The 21,388-nt window shown below is 39.3% G+C and overlaps 1 protein-coding gene across 1 annotated transcript in view; it reads left to right on the top strand.

Annotated features, from left to right (window-relative positions):
* The first annotated feature begins 6,026 nt into the window (after positions 1 to 6,026).
* Positions 6,027 to 21,388, top strand: part of LOC138702260 (cytosolic non-specific dipeptidase-like) — a 49,221-nt gene continuing 33,859 nt past the window's right edge. The window contains exons 1-2 of the mRNA XM_069829844.1: positions 6,027 to 6,834; positions 7,929 to 8,162. Of these exons, the coding sequence (XP_069685945.1) occupies positions 6,043 to 6,834; positions 7,929 to 8,162 (1,026 nt within the window). The 5' untranslated portion in view covers positions 6,027 to 6,042. The remainder of the gene's footprint in view (positions 6,835 to 7,928; positions 8,163 to 21,388) is intronic.

Below are 21,388 nucleotides of genomic sequence, written 5' to 3'. Positions count from 1 at the left end.
AATTGTCTAGTGCTAACTGTAATTCCTGTAAAGTGAACGGAGTGTTATAGTTTTCTGTGTTATCAGATATAAAAGAGATGGCATTTCGTTCTGCAGCCTCTTTAATTCTTAAAAATCTAGGTTCATAATGGACTGAGCTACTGATATGTGCGAATGGTGTAACAAGGAGCTCAGCCATATCCAAATGATTGGTTATCATATTGCCATTATGTACTAGGCCCGGAATAGCAGAATTACGTCTCCCCATTATCCTACGGACTTTTCCCCATACGGTTGTGGCTGGGACATTCTTTTTCAGTGAGGAGACATATTTCGTCCAGGACTCCTTCTTAGCTTCGCAGATGGTGCGGCGAGCTTTGGCACGGAAGCGTTTGAATTGGATAAAGTTCTCTTCCGTTGGATGCCTTTGGAAGAGTCGTAGAGCTCGTTTACGGGCCAGGATAGCGTCTTTACATGCCTCTGTCCACCAAGGTACAGGGACACGTCTTGGTGTTGATGAGGAACGAGGAACATGTAGTTCTGCTGCCCGTATGATGTTTGTACAGAAGTGTTCCACGATTAAGTCACATCGTCATTTTCATTGTTATTAAACGAAAGTGACTCGGCAAATCCAATCCAATCCGCCTTTTTTATAACCCAGTTAGGCCAGCGCGATTCCGTGGGACATGATACAGAGAGACGAAGTCGGATAGGAAAATGGTCACTTCCATGGAGATCATCGATGACTGACCACTCCATGTGCGCCGACAGAACTGGGCTACAAATGGAGAGATCTATTATGGAGTAGATGCCGTGGGCGAGAAATGGATGTGTGGCTGCTCCTGTATTAAGAGTAATGAGATTCAAGCGAGTACAAATCTCCACTATTACATGTCCTCTGTCATTGTCATTCATTGAACCCCAGCGGTGATGGGAGGCATTAAAATCTCCCACCAAAAGAAATGGGGCGGGGAGCTGATCTACAAAAAACTGTAATTCACGTATCGTTAATTCAAAGTCGGGTGGTATATATATGCAAGCTATTGTAAATTCTATGGTAGGCAGGTGTATTCGGATTACTATATTCTGAATGATGCTTTGAATGTTAATTGCAGAGGACATGATACTATTTTTCACCAAGATAGCACATCCTCCATTGGCCCTGACACCAGCCAGGTGATCGTGCAAGTGAACCCTGTAACCACGAATGGATAGGGAATGTTCAGGCCGAAGGTGTGTTTTATGGAGACATAGAATAGCGGGTTCTTCATCATAGATTAGCTGCTGTAATTCTGCATATCGGCTGCGAACTCCGTTCACATTCCACTGAATTATGTCGTTACGCATAAAAAATCTTTAGGTCATGATGGTGGTTTCACGGGAGATTTTCTCTTTTTCTTATCACCAGAGCTGCGTTGTCTTGATTGCTTATTTCGCTGCTGTGGGGATTCACTTTCTGACCGTCGTTCTCCCGACCTGGAGCGAGAGCGGGGCGTCTCGGCTGATCCGGGACTTCGACGACGTGGTTTTCTCTCCGCCGTGAAACCGGTAGATTTAGTCGTCGACACACAGGTCTTTGGACTGTATGGTCTGATAGTAAGCCCACAGATATCATCATCAGACTCTGCTGTTTGAGTTGCAGCATCGACATAAGTTTGAGTAGATGTCTCTACTCTCTGACGGGTGTCGTCCAGAGGTGGCGTTTGCGTGGAGGCATCACATCCCTTATGACCTTTATGGACTATTGACGCATATGTTGTGGTCGTCTTTTTCTTCTGGTCGTCATAGTACCGCTTACGTGCTTCGAAAAATGCTATGTTATCTCTGACACGAAGCTCTTGGATATCCTTCTCTTCTATGTATCTCGGACATTCTTTAGAACTAGAAGCATGGTCCCCATTGGAATTTATACAGTGCTCACTGTGAGGACACGGGGAATCCCCATGATCACCCTCACCGCACTTTGCACACACGATGTTATTTGTACATCTCTGTTGTGTATGACCGAATTGCTGGCACCGGAAGCACCGTATAGGATTCGGTACATATGCACGAACAGGGACACGCTCGTAGCCTATGAGAATGAACTCCGGGAGAGATGGGACTTCGAAGGTCAAGAATATGGTTCGAAGTGGAACAGTCTGTCCGTCCCGCTTACCTAAAAGACGGTAGGCCTTGGAAACAGACTGCTCCGCCAGCTCCAGTTGGATTTCTTCATCGGATAGGCCTTCTAAAGAGCTCGTAGTAATCACTCCTCTCGTGGTGTTGAGAGAGAGGTGACGCTCAACTTTAATGGGATAAGAACCAAGTAACTTCGCTTTCAGAAGGGTCTTACTTTGCTTTGGACTTAAAGTTTCAACCAGAAGACTTCCATTTCGAAGGCGAGTAGCATTTCTAACCTTACCAACCATCGCGTCGAGAACGCGTTTGATATAGAAGGGAATGATATCTTTCATTGTCTTTTCATTCCCGTCGATATTTAGACTCACAAATCTCGGAGGCGGCATTTTTACTTTAATTTTGTCCGGGTCCAAATCCATGTTGTCATCTGATTGTACTTTTTGTTTCTTCGGTAATGAAGAGGGAGGAGGAGAGCGCGAGGACATTTTGAACTGGCCCCCCCCCCCTACGGAACCGTCGGCGTCAGCCTGTCACCGGGGGGGGGGGGGCGAGAGAAAAAGACACCAAGATATTCTTCGCGGTCTGTGCCGGCCGTGGGGACCCCCCAGAGCCCGATCCCAAGCAACCCACTTCACGCAAGTTACCCTTCAAACCGGACATTACATACCTAACGGTAAGTTCTGCACCAGAGGTGTGTTGCAGCTTTATGCCCCTACCACGGGAATAACCGCCCGTGGCTCCCCGCTCTACACTGAATACAAGTGCCAGACCACTCGGCTAACTCCGACCCACCTCCCAAAGCCGGAGCAATCCGAGACCGCACGCAGCTTCAGGGGACTTATGGTTGATTACACTGCGACACCCATAAGTCAGCGGTAACACGTCGGTGCGATATATTCGCCCCGGCGAGCAGAGTCGGTCATCGGGACGTTTAAATCGCCCCGGACCCCCATAGGGGCTCTACGTGAGTGTACTTGACATCTGGTCCGGGCTCGGCACCTAAACTTGCATATAGGGGCAGTATGAAGGGTCCACTATTGCTTCGTTGCTGGGCGCCCTGTCGGGCTGCACAAGTTGGAAGTCGCGCTCGAAACCGTGGGACAGGACTACGGAGATAGGAAATATCCCCGCTGGTGAGACGGGAGTGGTAAGCCTAAGGTACTTAGCCTAATAATGTACATAAAAACTAGAAGAGGAAGAAAAATGTAACCTAGCAAGGCATCCATAACAAATCAATCCCGTCATGGTGGCGGACGTGGCAAAAGAAACAGCGAGGATGGAGAGGTGAAAATGGCTGTGATGATGTGGTGGGCGTTCCGCATGCAATGGTGGCCTGCGAGGAGAAATACAGCGATGAAAAAGATGAGAGAATGAAAAGGGCTGGGAGGCGATAAGGCGATTAATGTCCGAAAAGAAAAGCACCAGAGCCACCATTGCATCCCCCGGTCACCAACTTGGCGGAACCCACCTCGACCGGGAAATGCATAGTTTCCGCGGTAGATGGTACTGAAGAACAACATCTAACAAAGAGCCCTGACACACAGTACATAGCCTGAATCCCATCCATGTCACAACAGATGTTCAAACTGGCCTCCATGGGATGCAGTGCACACGTTCACACGTCGCATCATGGATTGCCTCACTCGTTCGATTGTTCCGGCCTGTGTCCGAATACCGTCACAGGCTACATGGACACGCTGTTCAAGGGTCTCAACTTCAGGAAGAGGCTCGCCGTACACAATGCCTTTCAGATGCCCCCACAAGTAAATATCCAGGGGGTTTAAGTTTGGTGATCGAGCAGGCCATGCAACAGGACTTCCAAGTCCTATCTAACGTCCATGTTGGCGAGCCACTTGCCTGCAGCTTGTATCAGGGTTGTTCTCAAAATCATGGAGAACATGTTCCTCCACATCTGGTGTACGCAGTCTGCGGCCTCCCTGCACGTTCGTCTGTCTCAAAGGACCCATGCTCACAGAAGCGCTGAAAAATGGCTCCAAATGCTGTGTGATGTGGGTGGTGCTGTCTGCCAGGGTACGCGGCTCGATACATCCGTGCTGCCTCTCGACCGTTTTCATCTGCTTGGCCATACACGAACACCATCTCGGCTTGTTCCTGGAATGAATACCGGACCATTGCATTGTGCTTCTAAGTTGCTTAAATCGCATCAGTGCCATCTACCGTGGAAACTATGCGTTTCCGGACACAAGGTGGTATGAACTTTTGTGCTCCATTTTCAGTCAGGAATTACCCCCTGAAAAAGTTTGTCGGTGGACTTAAAACTCATCCTATATATATATATATATATATATATATATATATATATATATATATATCCTCTTTCAATTAATCTGAAATCACTGGAAGTTCAACTTAGAACAAATTACATTATCGTTGCCCTTTAATCTGTTTCGTCTGTCTGTGACAAATTATACATGCTAAAAAATCATTCTGCATTCACGCTATTTGTGGGTGCTCAGTTGAACTGAATAATTGCTACAGCGAAGTGTGAAAGCTTCAGTTTCAGTGCTAGTAACATTTGAGGGCAGTCTATTTTTTAATTATCTTTATCTTCAATAGCTACTCTAAGGCTTTTAGTGAAAATATTCATAAACTCATAAAAATTATCCGCATCTAGCTTATTAAAATAAGAAATCTTTGACTTGTAAGTTAGCACTTTCTGAGGATTTACATCACAACTGTGACCAGGCACCCCTGGATTGAAGAGCTCATTGAGAGCTTGGAAAAACATCTGTTTCATTTTCTACCTTTTTATATGATTAGTCAGTTTTACTTGACACCTTTTCGTACATACAATAAACGTTTCTGTAATTGTTTTCTTGGCTTTTCATTGGAGACATTTTTTAAGATTTCGTATTTGTCAGATGGCAATAACCCAGTAGCATATCTACCTAACGCTAAATTTAATTAATTAAGATCATCCCACAATTTGAGCAAAAGGATAGTTACATCTTTCAAGTTGTGTTATTAACTTGCTAATTTCCTCTGACACTTCACTGACAAATTTACATTGAATCTCTACTGTTATAGAACTAATTTCATTTTTCAAAATGTCTACAATGAACATTTTTTCCTCAAGTAATAAGAAGAAGTTTTTCAAAGCCAACAAGTATTTGTATAAACATATTACTCTTTGAAACCATGCATTCCAGCGTGTTATAACTGGGCTAGAAAAGAGAACAGGAGCTAGATCTGCCATTTTTCCCTAGTATGATTTAAATACGCTCTTTTAATTTTTCTAGAGTACAAAAAGACAAGCTTAATCTTGGACACAAAGGTATTCAATTCTGATATATCTTTCAAAATTATTCCTATCAAGTTTAGTTTACTTTGTGCGCAAAATATTGAAAATGGCCTCCAATAATCGTTCTTAAGGCCCGAAAACATGTTGTCATATATGAAACTGTATCCGAAACCAAACCCAGAACGTTATCGTACATTTAGATGCTTCAATTATGGTGGAAATATGACAGAGAGACTGCCAGAATTCATAACGAGTTTACTACGAAGTTTCCCGATGTACCGTTACCAATCGGCAACATTTGCGGAAACTTAACCTAAAATTTTGAAGGACGAGAAACATTGGAGATGCAACTAGATCCGGTCGGCCACGAACTGTTCGTAATGAAAAAACTGCTCAATTGCTTGTTCATTTTGGTGCTGCCACCTACAATTTCAGCGAAAGCATTGTTAGAATGGTCCACGACCGACTTGATGTTCGCTTCGCATCAAGTCGGCCGTGAATGGTCTTATAAACAGGCAGTACGCAGCCATCGGATGCGTTTAAGTAGGCGGTGATTATACGCATTAAAGGTATTTGCTCAAATCCCCTGTCACTTTTTTCCCTAGCAAACAACATGCAGAAGGCATTGGAACTGACCGTTGTGACATAATTGTTGTGGCGACGAGATAAATGTGTTCGAAATGTCCGCGAATATTCCGCTTCAATTGCAGACTGTGTTCAAGTACGTGGATTCCCACAAGACCGCGTACATAGAGACACTGAAGGAGGCGGTGGCCTTTCAGTCCGTGTCCATCGATCCTAACAAGAGGGAAGAATGCATCAAAATTATGCGCTGGACCGAGAAGTGCTTTCGGAAGGTGGGCGCCGAAACAGAGCTGTGTGATATTGGGAAGGAGGAAATCCCTGGCGGTAAGACGATCAAACGGCTTCCCGTTCTTATCGCTCTGTTCGGCAAGAAGTCTGGCAACAAGAAGACCGTTTGTATATACGGTCACATGGACGTGGTATCGGCCAAGAAGGAAGACGGCTGGATTACAGACCCGTTTATCCTTACGGAAAAGGACGGCAAACTCTTTGGCAGAGGTGCCAGTGATAATAAGGGTCCCATACTCTGTTGGCTGCACGCTATCGAGGCATTCCAGGCCAACAAGATAGAACTGCCCGTAAACGTCAAATTCATCGTAGAGTGTATGGAGGAGGTGGGAAGTGTAGGCCTGGAGAATTTCATGCTCTCAAAGAAGAAGACATTCTTCAATGACGTCGACTACCTCTGTATTTCTGATAGCTCGTGGCTGTATCCAAAAAAACCCTCTATTTCTTATGGAACCAGGGGGATTGTGTATTTCAGCGTCGAGGTCGAAGGCCCCAAAAGAGATCTACACAGCGGAACGTATGGAGGCTTGGTGCAGGAGCCCATGTCTGACCTCATCTTTTTGCTAAACTCTTTGCAGGACCACAACGGAAAAATTCAGGTTTGCATTAGCCTATAGAGAATATAAATGGAATTTCCAAAGAAAGGACATAGTGTTGGTGTCTCAAGGAAATCTGGTCAAATTTTGTAGTGGGATTGGTAGAACAACGATATCGATAGTTTTTCACTGTGTTGTCAACAAAATAAATATCAATCAGCACCAAATGAAACTGTCACAAACTTTTAGTTCTGTGTATGTATATTTTTATATATTTTTTATTGGGTTTGTTTTACGACGCTGTATCAACATCTAGGTTATTTAGGATCTGAATGATATGAAGGTGATAATGCCGGTGAAATGAGTCCGGGGTCCAGCACCGAAAGTTACCCAGCATTTGCTCGTATTGGATTGAGGAAAAACCCCGAAAAAACCTCAACCAGGTAACTTGCCCCGGCCGGGATTCGAACCCGGGCCACCTGGTTTCGCGGCCAGACGCGGTGACAGGTGTGGACGTGTTATGTATTCTTCTGAATTACATGTTTAATGCTACTTTAAATTAGTCATAAGAAAAACTAAAATATTCCATAGACAAAGAAGCAGCACACAACATCTACACAGGTTTTTATTATTATTAAGTGACACAAATAAGGCATCACTCATGAGCTAAGCCAGGAGATAATGGGTTAGGGTGGTCGGTATTGTCAGTGTATAATTCCTTTATTATATCAACAATATTGGTACCTGGCATTCGTAACTGGAGAAGGAAAGTACAGGAGAGGGATATTTGGAAGAGGATTGTTGATGATGCCAAGACAAACCTAGGCTGTAGCGCAAGTGATAACAATTATGTGTGCATGCATCAAGTTTAATCTTAAGATCTTTTTTTATAGTTGCGAGCCATAGTACTGTTTACTGTTAAATCTCTGTACTTTTTTTTTTGGCTCTTTGTAGTTCTTCATGTTTATATACAGATACAGTATAATGCATCCAATTCTTCATTCCTGTGGGTTAACGCCTACTGTACCCAGATATACATTCGTTTAACAGTACTGATGACAGGTGGGTTAACTTGTCTATTCCGCGCTTCAGTAGTTCTATTGATATGATCAGAAGATCTACCAAATCAAACCGTTGTGTTGATTTGATATCCGAAGGTGCCTGGTCTGCATGACTTCGTGGTGTCGGTAACGCCAGAGGAAGAGCGGTTGTACGAGGACATTGCGTTAGATATAGAGGAGCTTCGCAACCATTGTGGCGTATACCGGCTAGCACACAAGGAGGACAAAGTGCGCCTCCTTATGCACAACTGGCGCTTTCCCAGCCTTTCCTACCATGGCATCGAGGGTGCCTACAGTGGTTCTGGAGGAAAAACAGTCATACCGGCGAAGGTAACTGATTAAATTATGCTTTCAACTGTTGTCTACTGAAAGGGCTAGCAGATTTTGTAACGTTTGCTGTGAACAAAGTTTCTATAATACGGATGAAACCACGCATTGCTTCATGGCGCGTTAGATAAGACTCAGACGCGTATGTCTGGCTGGACCTTCGAGGGTCAAACAAGGGATAGATCCCAGCATTTACGCTTACATTGGTAAATTTGCATCCTACGAGTATATGCAATGTTTCAGACCTACAGGTGACCCGGGTGGCATTCTTGAATCCGTTCCCGACAGACTGGCCATCCTGACAAAGCCAGGTCCTATCCTCAGACGAGTATCTGTTAGGCCCCGGGTCCGCAAGTTAAATCGCATATGAATACCGGAAATTTATATTACTCCCAAGACTACATCCCCGCCTGTTTTTAACTATTGCACATGATACATGAAATGTAATGAGGGGGAGATGGAGAGTGTTGGTGAAATGAAAGGGGGAAACGAGAGTACTCCGAGGAAATCTATCTGCAGCGTCTGATTTGTCCACCGCCAATTTCATCATGAGCAGGACGAGGATCGAACCCGGATCGCCTAGATCAAGCATGTGAAGCTAGTCTATAATTGAGGTGTAAAGGCCCACTCCCACTTAGTGGAGTCGAACCGAATCGAAACGAAACGTCTGCCGCCGCTCACATCTACACTTCGTTCCATAATGTCTACAGGAGATGTAAACATTGTCGGCAGAGGAGAGAAGTATTCAATCAATGCAGAGATCTTATTCCACGCTTATCTTGAAGTTGGGCGGGAGTAGAACGCTTCATACTTCCCAACTTCAAGTCAAGCATGGAATGAGACTTCTACCATTGGTGGAATAGCAATTATACTTCTCTCCTCCTCTGCCGGCAATGTTTACATCATCTATCAGACAATATGGAACGAAGTATAATGGAATCGAACAGAACCGATGCGTGTTGCATAATGGCTTTAGCACAGTTATGTGAATTTATTTTATTTTAGTAAGTTATTTTACGACGGTTTATTAACATCTTAGGTTATTTGGCGTTTGAATGAGACGAAGGTAATAATGCCGGTAAAGTGAGTCCGGAGTCCAGCACCGAAAGTTACCCAGCATTTGTTCAATTTGGATTGAGGTAAAACCCGGAAAAAACCTCAACCTGGTAACTTGCCCCGACCGGAAATCGAACACGGGCCACCTAGTTTCGCAGCCAGACGCGCTAACCGTTACTCCACAGGTGTGGACAGTTACGTGAAGATGCAGAAAGAGAAGAAATAAGTATCCAATACATGAAAAGGAAATACTGTACTCATGATGTTTTTAACTAGAAACACACATGGGGAATTTTTCACTTTGACTATCTTCTGAGAGATGAAACACAATTCCATTCTTTTGTGCTTCTTTGAACTTTAATTTTTACCCGATGTTTCCATTAATATACTTATTTTGCTCCAATAATTATCACGGATATTATTATTATTATTATTATTATTATTGCAGTAGTATTTTTGTGTCTTGTCATGCAATAGCAGTTAATTCTGAACAAGATTTATTAATTTTCCACCGTTCATATTATTAAATTGTAATTTATTGTATTATGTACTATTTCACTAATAACTTTCAGTAAACAAATTACGTTACCAAACAGAATATGGTTCATTTGTTCTTTTACGAAGACTTCACAAGAACATATGATTACACTGGAAACAAGAAATTCTGCTCCGACAGAATTCTGCTCATGAATCCTGTTCTGTTCGATTCGGTTCCATTCGATTCGACGCGCCGCTTTCTGCTTTCTTACATTCAAATATATTGTGAAGAGAAATTCTGTTCGATTCCATTTCGCTAAGTGGGAGCGGGCCTTAACGTGACTTAGAATCTCTTTTAAGCATTGACTGCATTCGATTCTGTAAGTGGAAGGTCTCTAGACTCCTTGTCAGAGTGTATAGTAGACCTACAGTACGATATGACCGCGCTTGTCATCCCTGGCCTAAATGGAAGACCGAGCACACTAGCGCTGAAGCTGCTAGATTAATTCATAGGTAACATAATAATGTTGTAGCCTTCATTCCCTGATTAATCGTAATAGCCTATGGAATGTAATATTACTCTAAATTATGAAATATTTTTTTATTATTGGGCGTCTACCTACTTATTATGTAGCTATGTACCTATTATTGCTTTGACGAACTCTTTTTACTGTACATTCTCTTGTTTTAATGAAGTAGTACACACAATGAAAGATCTCTGATACTGACAGTGACAGTTACGTAGATAAGATTGAATTGAGTTGTATTGTGTCAAATATCAGAACTAAAATTTATAAGAAATAAAGTAAAAGCTGTTACAACTATCTCGCCTTAAAAGCTGGCTGAGTCCACACAGAACATATCGGAGCGTGCATTTCTGCTGACTGTATCCAAATGTGTTGATTTTGCACCGTGGTTGCACCATCGTACTCGTACGTACAGATCTCAGTATGTTGCGGTAGCTACCGGCGCACAATGTGTAAAAACGCCAATCTAGCTGGACAAAATTATTAACTTCTGTTCTTTATAACAGACTAGCTGGGAACACCCGGCATTGCCCGGGTTTTCATTTTTGCTTCTATTTTTAAATTAAACTGGTTGTTAGACGTTTCGGAAATCTCGGAAACTGAACTATAGACAACCTCGTTCTTAAAGATGAATCTTTACATAGCGTCACTTACATGAAATAATTAATGCCTACCAGGGTTAACTCAATTTAAAACAGCTGTAGATCAGGCACCGAGAAAAAACATTGCATCATGAACCTTGCGTTTAACTGTTTTTTAATTTAATTATATATACGTATATATTTTTATTTTTGTTTATTTATTTAATCTGGCGTAGTTAAAGCCACTAGACCATCTCTTCTACATCACCTGAAATAAAATAATATAATAGAAAAAATCGAACTATAAACAAAGTAAAACCAACGAAAATATAATATATAGGCTACAGTCACACGAACTTTAAAAGAATTAGCATTGTCTTGAAGTTCAGAAAAAACAAAAACACATCCCTTGGTCCCTATACACCACATAGCATTAACCCAATGTTCTACAGATCTCACATTTCGTCTCTGGTGGCCAGTGACTGTTAAATTTCAAGTGCCTTTTATTGCTCGTCAGCATTAGCAAATGTGACGTTACACAGAGACAGAGATAAAATGATATAAGATCCGTACATTGATGTGAAGCTGTCCTGACACACGTTTCACGTAATTTCATGACTATGTGTACTTGAACTTCAGAGAGAGCTGACAATAAATAGGGAATTCCCTTGTTAACAGTCTTAAATCATTGGGGTGTCATCGTCAGCAAAAATGTATCTCTCTATCGGTCATACCAAGGAATCAATATGTACGTCATGTAATTTAATTTATATTCGAATATTTTTTACCCCTTGACCGCTGTACGCTAGTTTATATCATACTAAGTTTTTTTAAATATGACTTGAGAAATTGTATCTCAGAAATTAAGAATATTAATTATATTATATCTTATTTTGTATACAAAATGAAGATACAATATATAAATTCGCAATAAGTCACTTTTTAACATAAATAATAATATTGTGAGATACGTATATTTTAGAAATTAAGACATTGTTCTTTCCACAATGCTTAACTGATTGGCAACGTGATTATACAGATAGAATCTCGCAGTAACACATTTTCGGACATGAACAACAATATTTAGAGAGACGTATAATTTAGAATTAATACAATGTTATTTTCACTGGGCTTACGTACATTCACATACTAACATTAGCAACATAACAAAAATATCATTGAGTTGGTTTTTGATATGGGTAAAATGCTTTGTTTTCCCCTCCTTTGCATACATATATGTATATAAAATATGTATAGGTGTGCCCACTCGAGAGCAAGCTGCATAGTTGGGAATGTGAAAAACACGGAGTTCCAAAGTTAATATTGCAACTTTGAGCGACTGTCCCTAAGCTTTATTTTAATATGGCCATTAAAAATGCTAGTACCACTGAAATAAAATTGCAGTTGCTTAAATTCGAAAGGCAAGTTAGTAGGTATCATAGGAATACGTGAGATAAAAACATATTCTCCTTTTGTTTTACCAGTTAATATTGTTACTTATATTACCTTTTTTTCTCACATCAATTCTTGTTCCATTGCATAATTTTGGCGTATCAATATTTCCAATAGTTCCGGTACTATTAGTGATTCAAAATTAATTAGGCTATTAAATTATGTGCTTTCAAAAAATTCACGAATTCAGTTGGATAAAATACAGCCTGCTCACTATCTACAACTGTATCGAGAAACTCATACTACGGTTCTGGACTGCGGAAAGATACTTATTTTATGAATAAATATTGTCTAAATTTTGGCCTTCCTGATGTATCAACAATGCTTTCGTGCTCTTTTCCGCGGCCTCGCGAAGGTTGCTGTTGAATAATAAATATGGTTTATTTAACGACGCTCGCAACTGCAGAGGTTATATCAGCGTCGCGGTGTGCCGGAATTTTTGTCCCGCAGGAGTTCTTTTACATGCCAGTAAATCTACTGACATGAGCCACTTTAACACACTTTAATGCCATCGACCTCGGCCGGGATCGAACCCGCAACCTCGAGCATAGAAGGCCAGTGCTATACCAACTACGCTACCGAGGGCGACTTCGATGTTGAATACGACAATAATAAAGAACAATTGACTGTAGAAGATTGCATCTAATATTATACATGAATGTTTGATCGTATATAATTTTATTTTTTATTTTTTTAAATTAATTTAACGTCCATTTGTCCGATTTTAATGTAGCCTATGTTCTTCTGGTTATGAAGGTTAAATGTGCAAACTTTAGCAAATATCTGTCAAAGCGTGTAGATTTGTATAGAGTACATACATACATACATACATATATACATGTAGCCACATTGACTTTTATATATAAGATTTTTATGAAATTTTGTACAGAAGTTACAGATAGCATATAAGTTATTTTTGTCTACAAACTCTGATTATATTTATGTAAGAGGAACTACTCATTTATAGAGAGTGGCTTTAGGCAAAATTAATAACTTCCTTCCTGTCTAAAAGATTTTTATCAAACTTTGTATTGCTTTAGACAAAAAAAAAAAAAAAAAAAAATGACTGGCTGCCATACGCTAAGTGCCCTTCGGAAGACTTCGGTTGATTCCGTGAGAGCGTAGGTTTAAACATGAAGGAATTTCTTATGCACGTTTTTGCTCTGTTTTTCTTTTGTTTTGTTTGTTTGTTGCTTTTTCTGTATATTTATAGGTCAAATGTGTTGAATAATCTATAACGAAGACATATTCAAGTTGTAAATTAGATGCAAAATATACATCCTTTCCCTAGCTGTGTGAACCAGGCTCTGCTCGAAGTGAACTTAGACAAATTTTACGCTACAGGAGAGCGGTCATTTCTTGTGTCTAAGGCTGTACAAGAGTTAAGAGTAATATATATTTGTTGTTAACAAACTCTGATTACATTTATGTAAAAGAAACTATCCTTTTAAAAGGGGTGCTTTTTGACAAAATTAATAACTACTCTAGGTTTCAAAAGATTTTTATAACAATTTGTACAAGAGTTACAGGTAGCATATATTTGTTGCATGCAATCTCTGATTATGTTTGTGTAAGAGGAATTACCCCTTTAAAGGGTATGATTTTAGACAAACTTAATAACTACGGTACTCTCGGTTTTAACAGGTTTTTATGACACTTTGTACGAGAGTTACAGGTAGCATATATATTTTTGCGTAAAAACTCTGATTACGTTTCTGTAAGAAGAACTATATCTTCAGAGAGGGTGGTTTTTGACAAAATTAATAGCCTCTCTCTTAATAGGTTTATGACATTTTGTACAAGAGTTACAGGTAGCACATATATTTTTGCGTAAAATCTCCGATTACGTTTCTGTAAGAGGAACTACCCCTTCCAAGAGGTTAGACAAAATTAATAGCTTCTCTCCGGTTTAACAGATTTTTATGACACTTTGTACAAGAGTTACAGGTAGCATATATATCTTTGCGTAAAAACTCTGATTACTTTTCTGTTAGAGGAACTACCCTTCCAAGAGGTTAGACAAAGTTAATAGCTTCTCTCCAGTTTAACAGATTTTTATAACACTTTGTACAAGAGTTACAGGTAGCATATATATTTTTGCGTAAAAGCTCTGATTACGTTTCTGTAAGAGAAACTAACCCTTCGTAGGGGATGATTTTAGACAAAAGTGATATATTCTGTCCTGTCTAATAGATTTTTATGAAACTTTGTACAGGTGTTACAGACAGCGTATATTTCATGCATACAAATTCTGATTACGTTTATGCAAGAGAAACTACCCCTTTATAGGGGGCGCATGTAGACAAAATTTATAACTCCTCTTCTATATAACAGATTTTATAAAACTCTTTACAAGATTTACAGGTAGCATATATTTTTGTATTGAAACTTTGATTATGTTTGTGCTAGAGGAGCTACCATTTTGTAGGGGGTGGTAGACAAGAATAACTTCTTTCCTATAGGTTAAAACACAGTTTTATGAAACTTTGTACAGGAGTTACAAGTGGCATATATTTTTAGTTTAGAAAACTTGATTACCTTTGTGTAAAGGAAGTGCCCCTTTGTAGGGAGTGGTTCCTGACAAAAGTAATAACTTCTCTCATATGTAACAGATAATTATGAAGCTCTGAACGGGAGTTTCAGGTAGCATAATATATTCTTTATTCTTTGTGTACAAACTTTGATTATATTAATTGTGTGATACCTGGAACTTCTGTACAAAGTTTCATGTAAGTGTATTATGGCATGAATGAAACTCTTAATTCCTTCAGAAAACCCTTCATTACAGACCTCCAAGTCGTAAGCACCAAGCGAAAATGACACAATCCCCAAAATCAGCTCTTATTTCGAAGCATTTCGCCAAACGTCGAAGAGCTGCCGTCTTGAAACTGAAGGATAGGATTCCAAAAAATAATTAAGTATCCAAGTTCCGCACTTTTTCACGCTTTTGAATTTTGCAAACGCGTAGAATGAAACTATATATACAGGGTGTTTAAAAAATACGGGGCATAATTTCAGGTATGTATTTCTCACATGTAGACAATCAAAATAGTTCATTACAACATGTGTCCGGAAATGCTTCATTTCCGAGTTATGGCCTTCACAACATTGAAATTCACCGGAACATTTTTCATGTCATAAATATCTCAAACTATATTCCAGTTACATGTAAATTAGACACCGGCAAATCAAACAAGACTCACGCCCGTAACTGCCTGCCGTCAGGCTTGGGTTCCGGTGAAGCTACAAAGCAAGTTAACGTTTAAGACTGAACCCATTCAGCCGAGTTTTATAAGTTCAGTCCAGGCGGGACCTAAGAAAGCCTGCCTGTTTGCTCGTATTATAAGGTAGAGTGACTTGCATTCACGAAAGCCAGTCTGCGCTGGTTAAGATGAAACAGTACTAGTTTGAAATCTAAGTTCGTTGGCTATTTAGTCACTTCAAAAAAGCTATATTTTATGGGCCAACACGGCAGAAAATTCTTGATTAAAGAAATATAGTTTTACAATTTATTGCACTATAGAATTTCATAAAATAATAAGATAAATATTATACATTTCATTTTTCTGCAAAATATATATGACTCAAGAAATAACGGCAAATAGGCCCTAATTCTTGATTAAAGAAACACAGTGTCACAATTTATTGCGCTACGGAATTTCATAAAATAATAAGATAAATATTATACATTTCATTTTTCTACAAAGTGTATGTGACTCAAGAAATAACGGCAGATAATTCTTGATTAGAGAAACACAGTTTTACGATTTATTGCGCTACAGAATTCATAAAATAATAAGACAATATTATACATTTCATATTCCTGCAAAGTGTATCTGACTCAACAAAATAGTAACATTTTGTAACTTCTGACTAGTTGAGAAGAGAAGAGAAGAGAAGAGAAGAGAAGAGAAGAGAAGAGAAGAGAAGAGAAGAGAAGAGAAGAGAAGAGAAGAGAAGGAAATATGTTGAAAAGATATTGGTAACAATTATTATGAATATCAACAACTATTATAGAAAAATATTTCATTTTAACTTTTTCCTTATCAACAATTAAAAGCCTCATGAATACCTGTAAAATGTATACTAGTTTTTCGTTCTTCAGAATATTGATTTGCTATTTAACTTCTGAGGCACAGATTTATTTTTATTTATGAAGCTGAAAGTTTGAAGGAATTGCATTAAATTTTTATTACTACGAAGAAAAGGAAAGTGCAAGTAATTTATAATAACTGTTGCCATTTAATGGATATTATATTGACGAGAAATAGTTTCTTTGTCTTTATTAATGGTACGTTTCAGAAGACAACAAATTAAGTTTTCAGTAGTTTGTCTATATCTGTAGGCTTCTTGTCAGGTTTGAATGACTTGGTTGATATTTATCATATGCATCTGAAAGCAGCACAGTCTGGCGCAGGTCGGCGAAACACAACAGTCCTTTCGGGTCACTATAGGACTGTTTGACGTCACGTGCAACGACACTGCCTGTCTGCTTGTGAGAGAAGGTTGAAGGCAGCCTAGCGATTCCATGCGTTAGCCCGCTCACGAAGGAAAACGGGTATGGGCAGGCGTGAAAGAGATTTTGCCGGCCTCTGATGTCAATCGGTACTCCTGTAAGAATTTGCACGCTCTAGCCACTCGTTGCTCGTAGGTACACACATCGCTTCCCCTCCCGCGGCTGAAAGAGGGGCAGCAAGGGTTTTGCATAGCAGAGGTGGACTACACAGGTCTTTTGAGCGTTTCCCGCCAAACTTGCCATTAGAATTCATTCGTTTCATGTGTGACAGAAAACTGGAACAACAATACAAGGAGAAAGGTATTGTTACTTTTCACCAATCACTTATCGCTCTCGCTTCCCTCAGTTACGTCACTTTGCTGCATTTTAATATTTGGAAGCACATACGCATGCGAACAATATTTTCCAGAATGAATCGCAATAAAACTACAGTATACAGACATCCCGTTCTACAGACACGGAGTACCTCTCGACTGAAATGTTTAGTTTCAATTAATTGTACATATTTTTAAGGAAACAAACCAGAACCATCACAACAATAATACTTAACAAGAAATTTAAGTATTTTATTGAGTCTGTGTCAGTTTCTGTATCGTATTTCTCGTTAAGACTTAAACATTGTTTTGAAAATTCACAAAAAAAAAAAAAAACCCTTGTGATACGGGGTAAAATTTAAAAAAGAATAAAAATTTGTGTTATTAATAAATTTCAGGACAAAAAGCCGTATATGCCAAGGAATAATACAAACATTATTACATAGAACTCATAGCAATAAGACCGAACTCACAGAAGACTCGCCTGCACCACGGCACATAAAATAATTAATTTTGGACATTTTATCATGTTTCCGCAAAACGAGAAAACAGGTACCGTTACAGAAAATAACATTCAATATGATAGTTACATTTTCTTGTTCGAGTCCGTGTGAGTCTCTGTACTATAGACCTGAACTTCGTTAAAACTGGAAAATTATTTAAAAAATAGGACATTTATTTGCAGTCGTTATAAAAGTCCTTTGCGATACACAGTAAAATTAAAAGAACAATGAAAAAAAAATGTTATCAATAGAGTCCTGCGTTTGGTTGCTTTGAGTAGAAGTTTCATGTGCCAACTAGCTTCGCTTGGAATGGAGAGCTCTGACTCGCCTCCCCATTCCGTTTCGTGTGTGTACATACAGTATCAGCTTTATTCTTGTGTCTGCCTGTACAGGGACTGAACAGTGAGAATACTACTCATGTTCAAAATACACTGTAACGCAGGGGCGTATTTTGCGGACTACCGGGGCTACCGGCGGTAGCCCAAGGAAATTACAAAAGAAAAAGTTTATAATATAACATAATGTAATAATTTTGTATTATTAGTTTTACCATAGTAATTAAAATTAAAGTAATTGTTAGATTTATATGCGCTCTCTGCTCTCGAAAAGAAACAAGTTGTCAAGGAGGCATCGCTGGAGAAACCGCTTGCTACGTGAGGTAGCCTGTGACCGTCCCGCTCACGCTGTCCTTCGCACAACTGCCCGTCCCCCCCGCTCCCTTCTGTTTCTATCGTGCAGTGTAGGCCGTGAGTTGCCGCTCTCGTGATCGGTTTCTTCGCAGGCGCGAAGCAACAATACGCTTAGTACGCTAGCTCTGAATGTGATTGTGTTCTTGCAGTGCATTATTTTAAATCTGTGATTTGTTCGAGTGTCTAAGAGTTATATTAATTGTGAATTATTAAGTTTTTAATTTCCCAATTAAGTGATATTGTGAAAAATATGGCAGAACAAGTTTCTGGAGGGGTTTGTGTTGAAAATGACTGTGTAATAAAAGGTTTATTAAAAGTGCCTTTTAACCGTCGTACATAACAACGAGAGAGTTGAAATTGTGAAAATGGAAAGACCAACTCCTGAGTTAAATTTGTCCATGGACGTAAAAGAAAAACAGCGTGAGTACACACGCCATTTCACTTCAACAACATATGGTAAGTGGAATTGGTTGTGTGGTAGTTCTAAACTGTCTAAACTATTTTGTTGGCCATGTTTGTTATTTAGCCGCGAAACTAATGTGTGGTCAAAAGAGGGGTTTTCTAATATGAAGTCCCTTCGAACAGCAGTCCTAGAATACGACAAATCAAAAGCTCATATTTGTAGTAGCATGAACTTTGCAAACTTTGGAAAGACAAGAATTGATGTACAGCTAGATAAGCAGAAAGCTCTCACATCAACCAACACAATGCTCTTGTGAAAAAAAAAAAAATCGGGAGATTTTACTGCGTCTTATTAACGCAGTCTGCTTTCTAGGAAAACAAGAATTGGCTTTTCGGGGTCATAACGAGAGTGTGGAATCAGACAATATAGGAAATTATATTGAATACTTAAGTTCCTTAAGTGAATTTGACCATTTACTGGCCAATCATCTTGAGAGTTCAACAGTATTTCGTGGTACATCTCCCGCAATTCAGAATGACTTAATATTTGCTGTAAGTGGGGTTATGATAAAGAAAATAAAACCTTTTGTGGCCATTGTTGTTGATGAAACAAGTTACTGCTCTAATCAGAGTCAATTGTCCACTGTTTTAAGATACGTCGACAGTACTGCCAATGTTCAAGAACGGTTTATAGGATTCACAAATGTCAGTTCGGACAAAACTGCTGCTGCTTTGTTTCAGCATGTGGAAGGTGTTACAGCAGAATACAATGTCGGCAATAAGTTAATTGCACAGACATACGATGGTGCTTCAGTTATGGCGGGAAATATTAATGGCTTGAAAACAAAAGTTCAAGAAAAGTATCCTCAAGCACTATTTGTCCATTGTTACAGCCATGTTCTCAATTTAGTTTTGCAACAAACTACTTCATCCATTCCAGAATGCCGCATTTTTTCAAAACACTGTCGGGTTTAGCTGCATTTTTCTCATCATCTCCTAAAAAATCAGAAATCTCAAGGAATTTATGAACAAGAAACTCCCAAAAGTAGCACCAACTAGATTGAATTTTACATCTCGGCTTGTAAATACAGTAAAGGAATACAGAGAAAAACGGACTGCTTTCTTTAAAAATATCATTTGTAATGACTCTGAAGAAAACTGGGATGATGCTGTAATTGTGCAGGCTCAAGGATATTAGAATTTTTTCACACAGTTTCGGAATATATTTCTTCTTGAAGTCTATGCTAGAGTGTTCGCACATACAGATGTGCTCTACAATATTCTTCAGACAAAAAGTATAGACATAGCATACTACTTGCAATACTTGCAAGAGGTATCAAAGTTAAAAAAATACTATATCCGAGTTCAGACGTAGTGGGTTTCCGTCCATAAGGAGTAATATGGAAAATGAAAATTCTTCAGCCAATACAATGGAACCACCATTAAAGCGAAGAAAAGGAGATGATGAATTGAAATACAGGCAGCTGTACTACAGCATACTAGATCGTATGCACATGGAAATTACTGACAGATTTTCTGATTATGGAAAGCTTCAGTTCACACATCTTCTAGATTCTCACAATTTTTCTGCTTATAGAGAAAACTTCCGGAATGAGGCACTAAACAAATTATTTCAGTCCTATAACAGTCACTTTGATCAAGTACGTTTGAAAAATGAATTAAGTGTAATATATATTGAGCAGAAGTCTTTGATTTTTCGAACAAACCTATCCATGAAATATTATCTGCCATATATGAAAACCAGCTGAACCAAGTTATTCCTGAAGTCCTTAAATTGGCAACATTAATTGTGACAATACCAGCTACGTCAGCATCGGTAGAAAGAACATTTTCTGCGTTGAAGAGAATAAAATCCTACTGTAGATCAACTCATACACAAGAACGTTTATCCGGCTTGGCACTGATGTCCATTGAAAAGTCATTTCTACAGAAACTTTGCAAGTGGCCCAACTGTAATTTCAATGACGAAGTCATCAACGTATTTTCGTCCCAATCAAGACGTCTGGAATTCACATAAATATGTAAGGAATTTTATTATAGGGATTTAAAAATATATTTTGTGTAATAATAGGGTCATTGGTAGCCCAAACCCTTTAACCAGTATACGCCACTGCTGTAACGTGGATTTAATAACAAACTAAATATTTATTTAAAGCCACCTTATGGGCAGCAGAAGATTAATCTCAAGATAAGTAAAACGCAACTACAGTCTGATCCGTCTGGGAAGACAAAATAAAATGACTATAAAATTTATAGTGAGGTTACTGTAGAATTCATTTCAATTCCAATGTGATACTGAAGCACGGGAGTTTTATATCACCATTGTTACCGCGTAAGAAACAAAAGAATTTACTCAGCAACGACCGAATAAACAAAATACTTGTTGAATAGATGGGTATTTTTTGACGAAGCAATCTTCCATATTAGTGGTCGAGTGAATACTCTTAATGCAATCACATGGGGACGTAAAAATCCTCATGTCTCATAGCCTATGAACTGGAACAGGCTAGTTCTGAAGTTAATGTTTGGTGCGCGGTAAGTCGCTATAATCTGTATGAGCCGTTTGTCTTCGCATTGGAGACAGTTCGATGAGGACCATAAGTGGACATGTTGAAAAACTTCTTCGAACCACAACTGCAACAGGAAAATAATATGGTTATCGTGTTCCAACAGGATGGTGCACCACTTCAT

This window comes from Periplaneta americana, chromosome 6, assembly GCF_040183065.1.
Source record: "Periplaneta americana isolate PAMFEO1 chromosome 6, P.americana_PAMFEO1_priV1, whole genome shotgun sequence".
Classification (NCBI taxonomy): Eukaryota; Metazoa; Arthropoda; class Insecta; order Blattodea; family Blattidae; genus Periplaneta; species Periplaneta americana.
The sequence above is the reverse complement of the archived record's forward strand: the minus strand, read 5'-3'. Positions and strand labels throughout refer to the sequence as shown.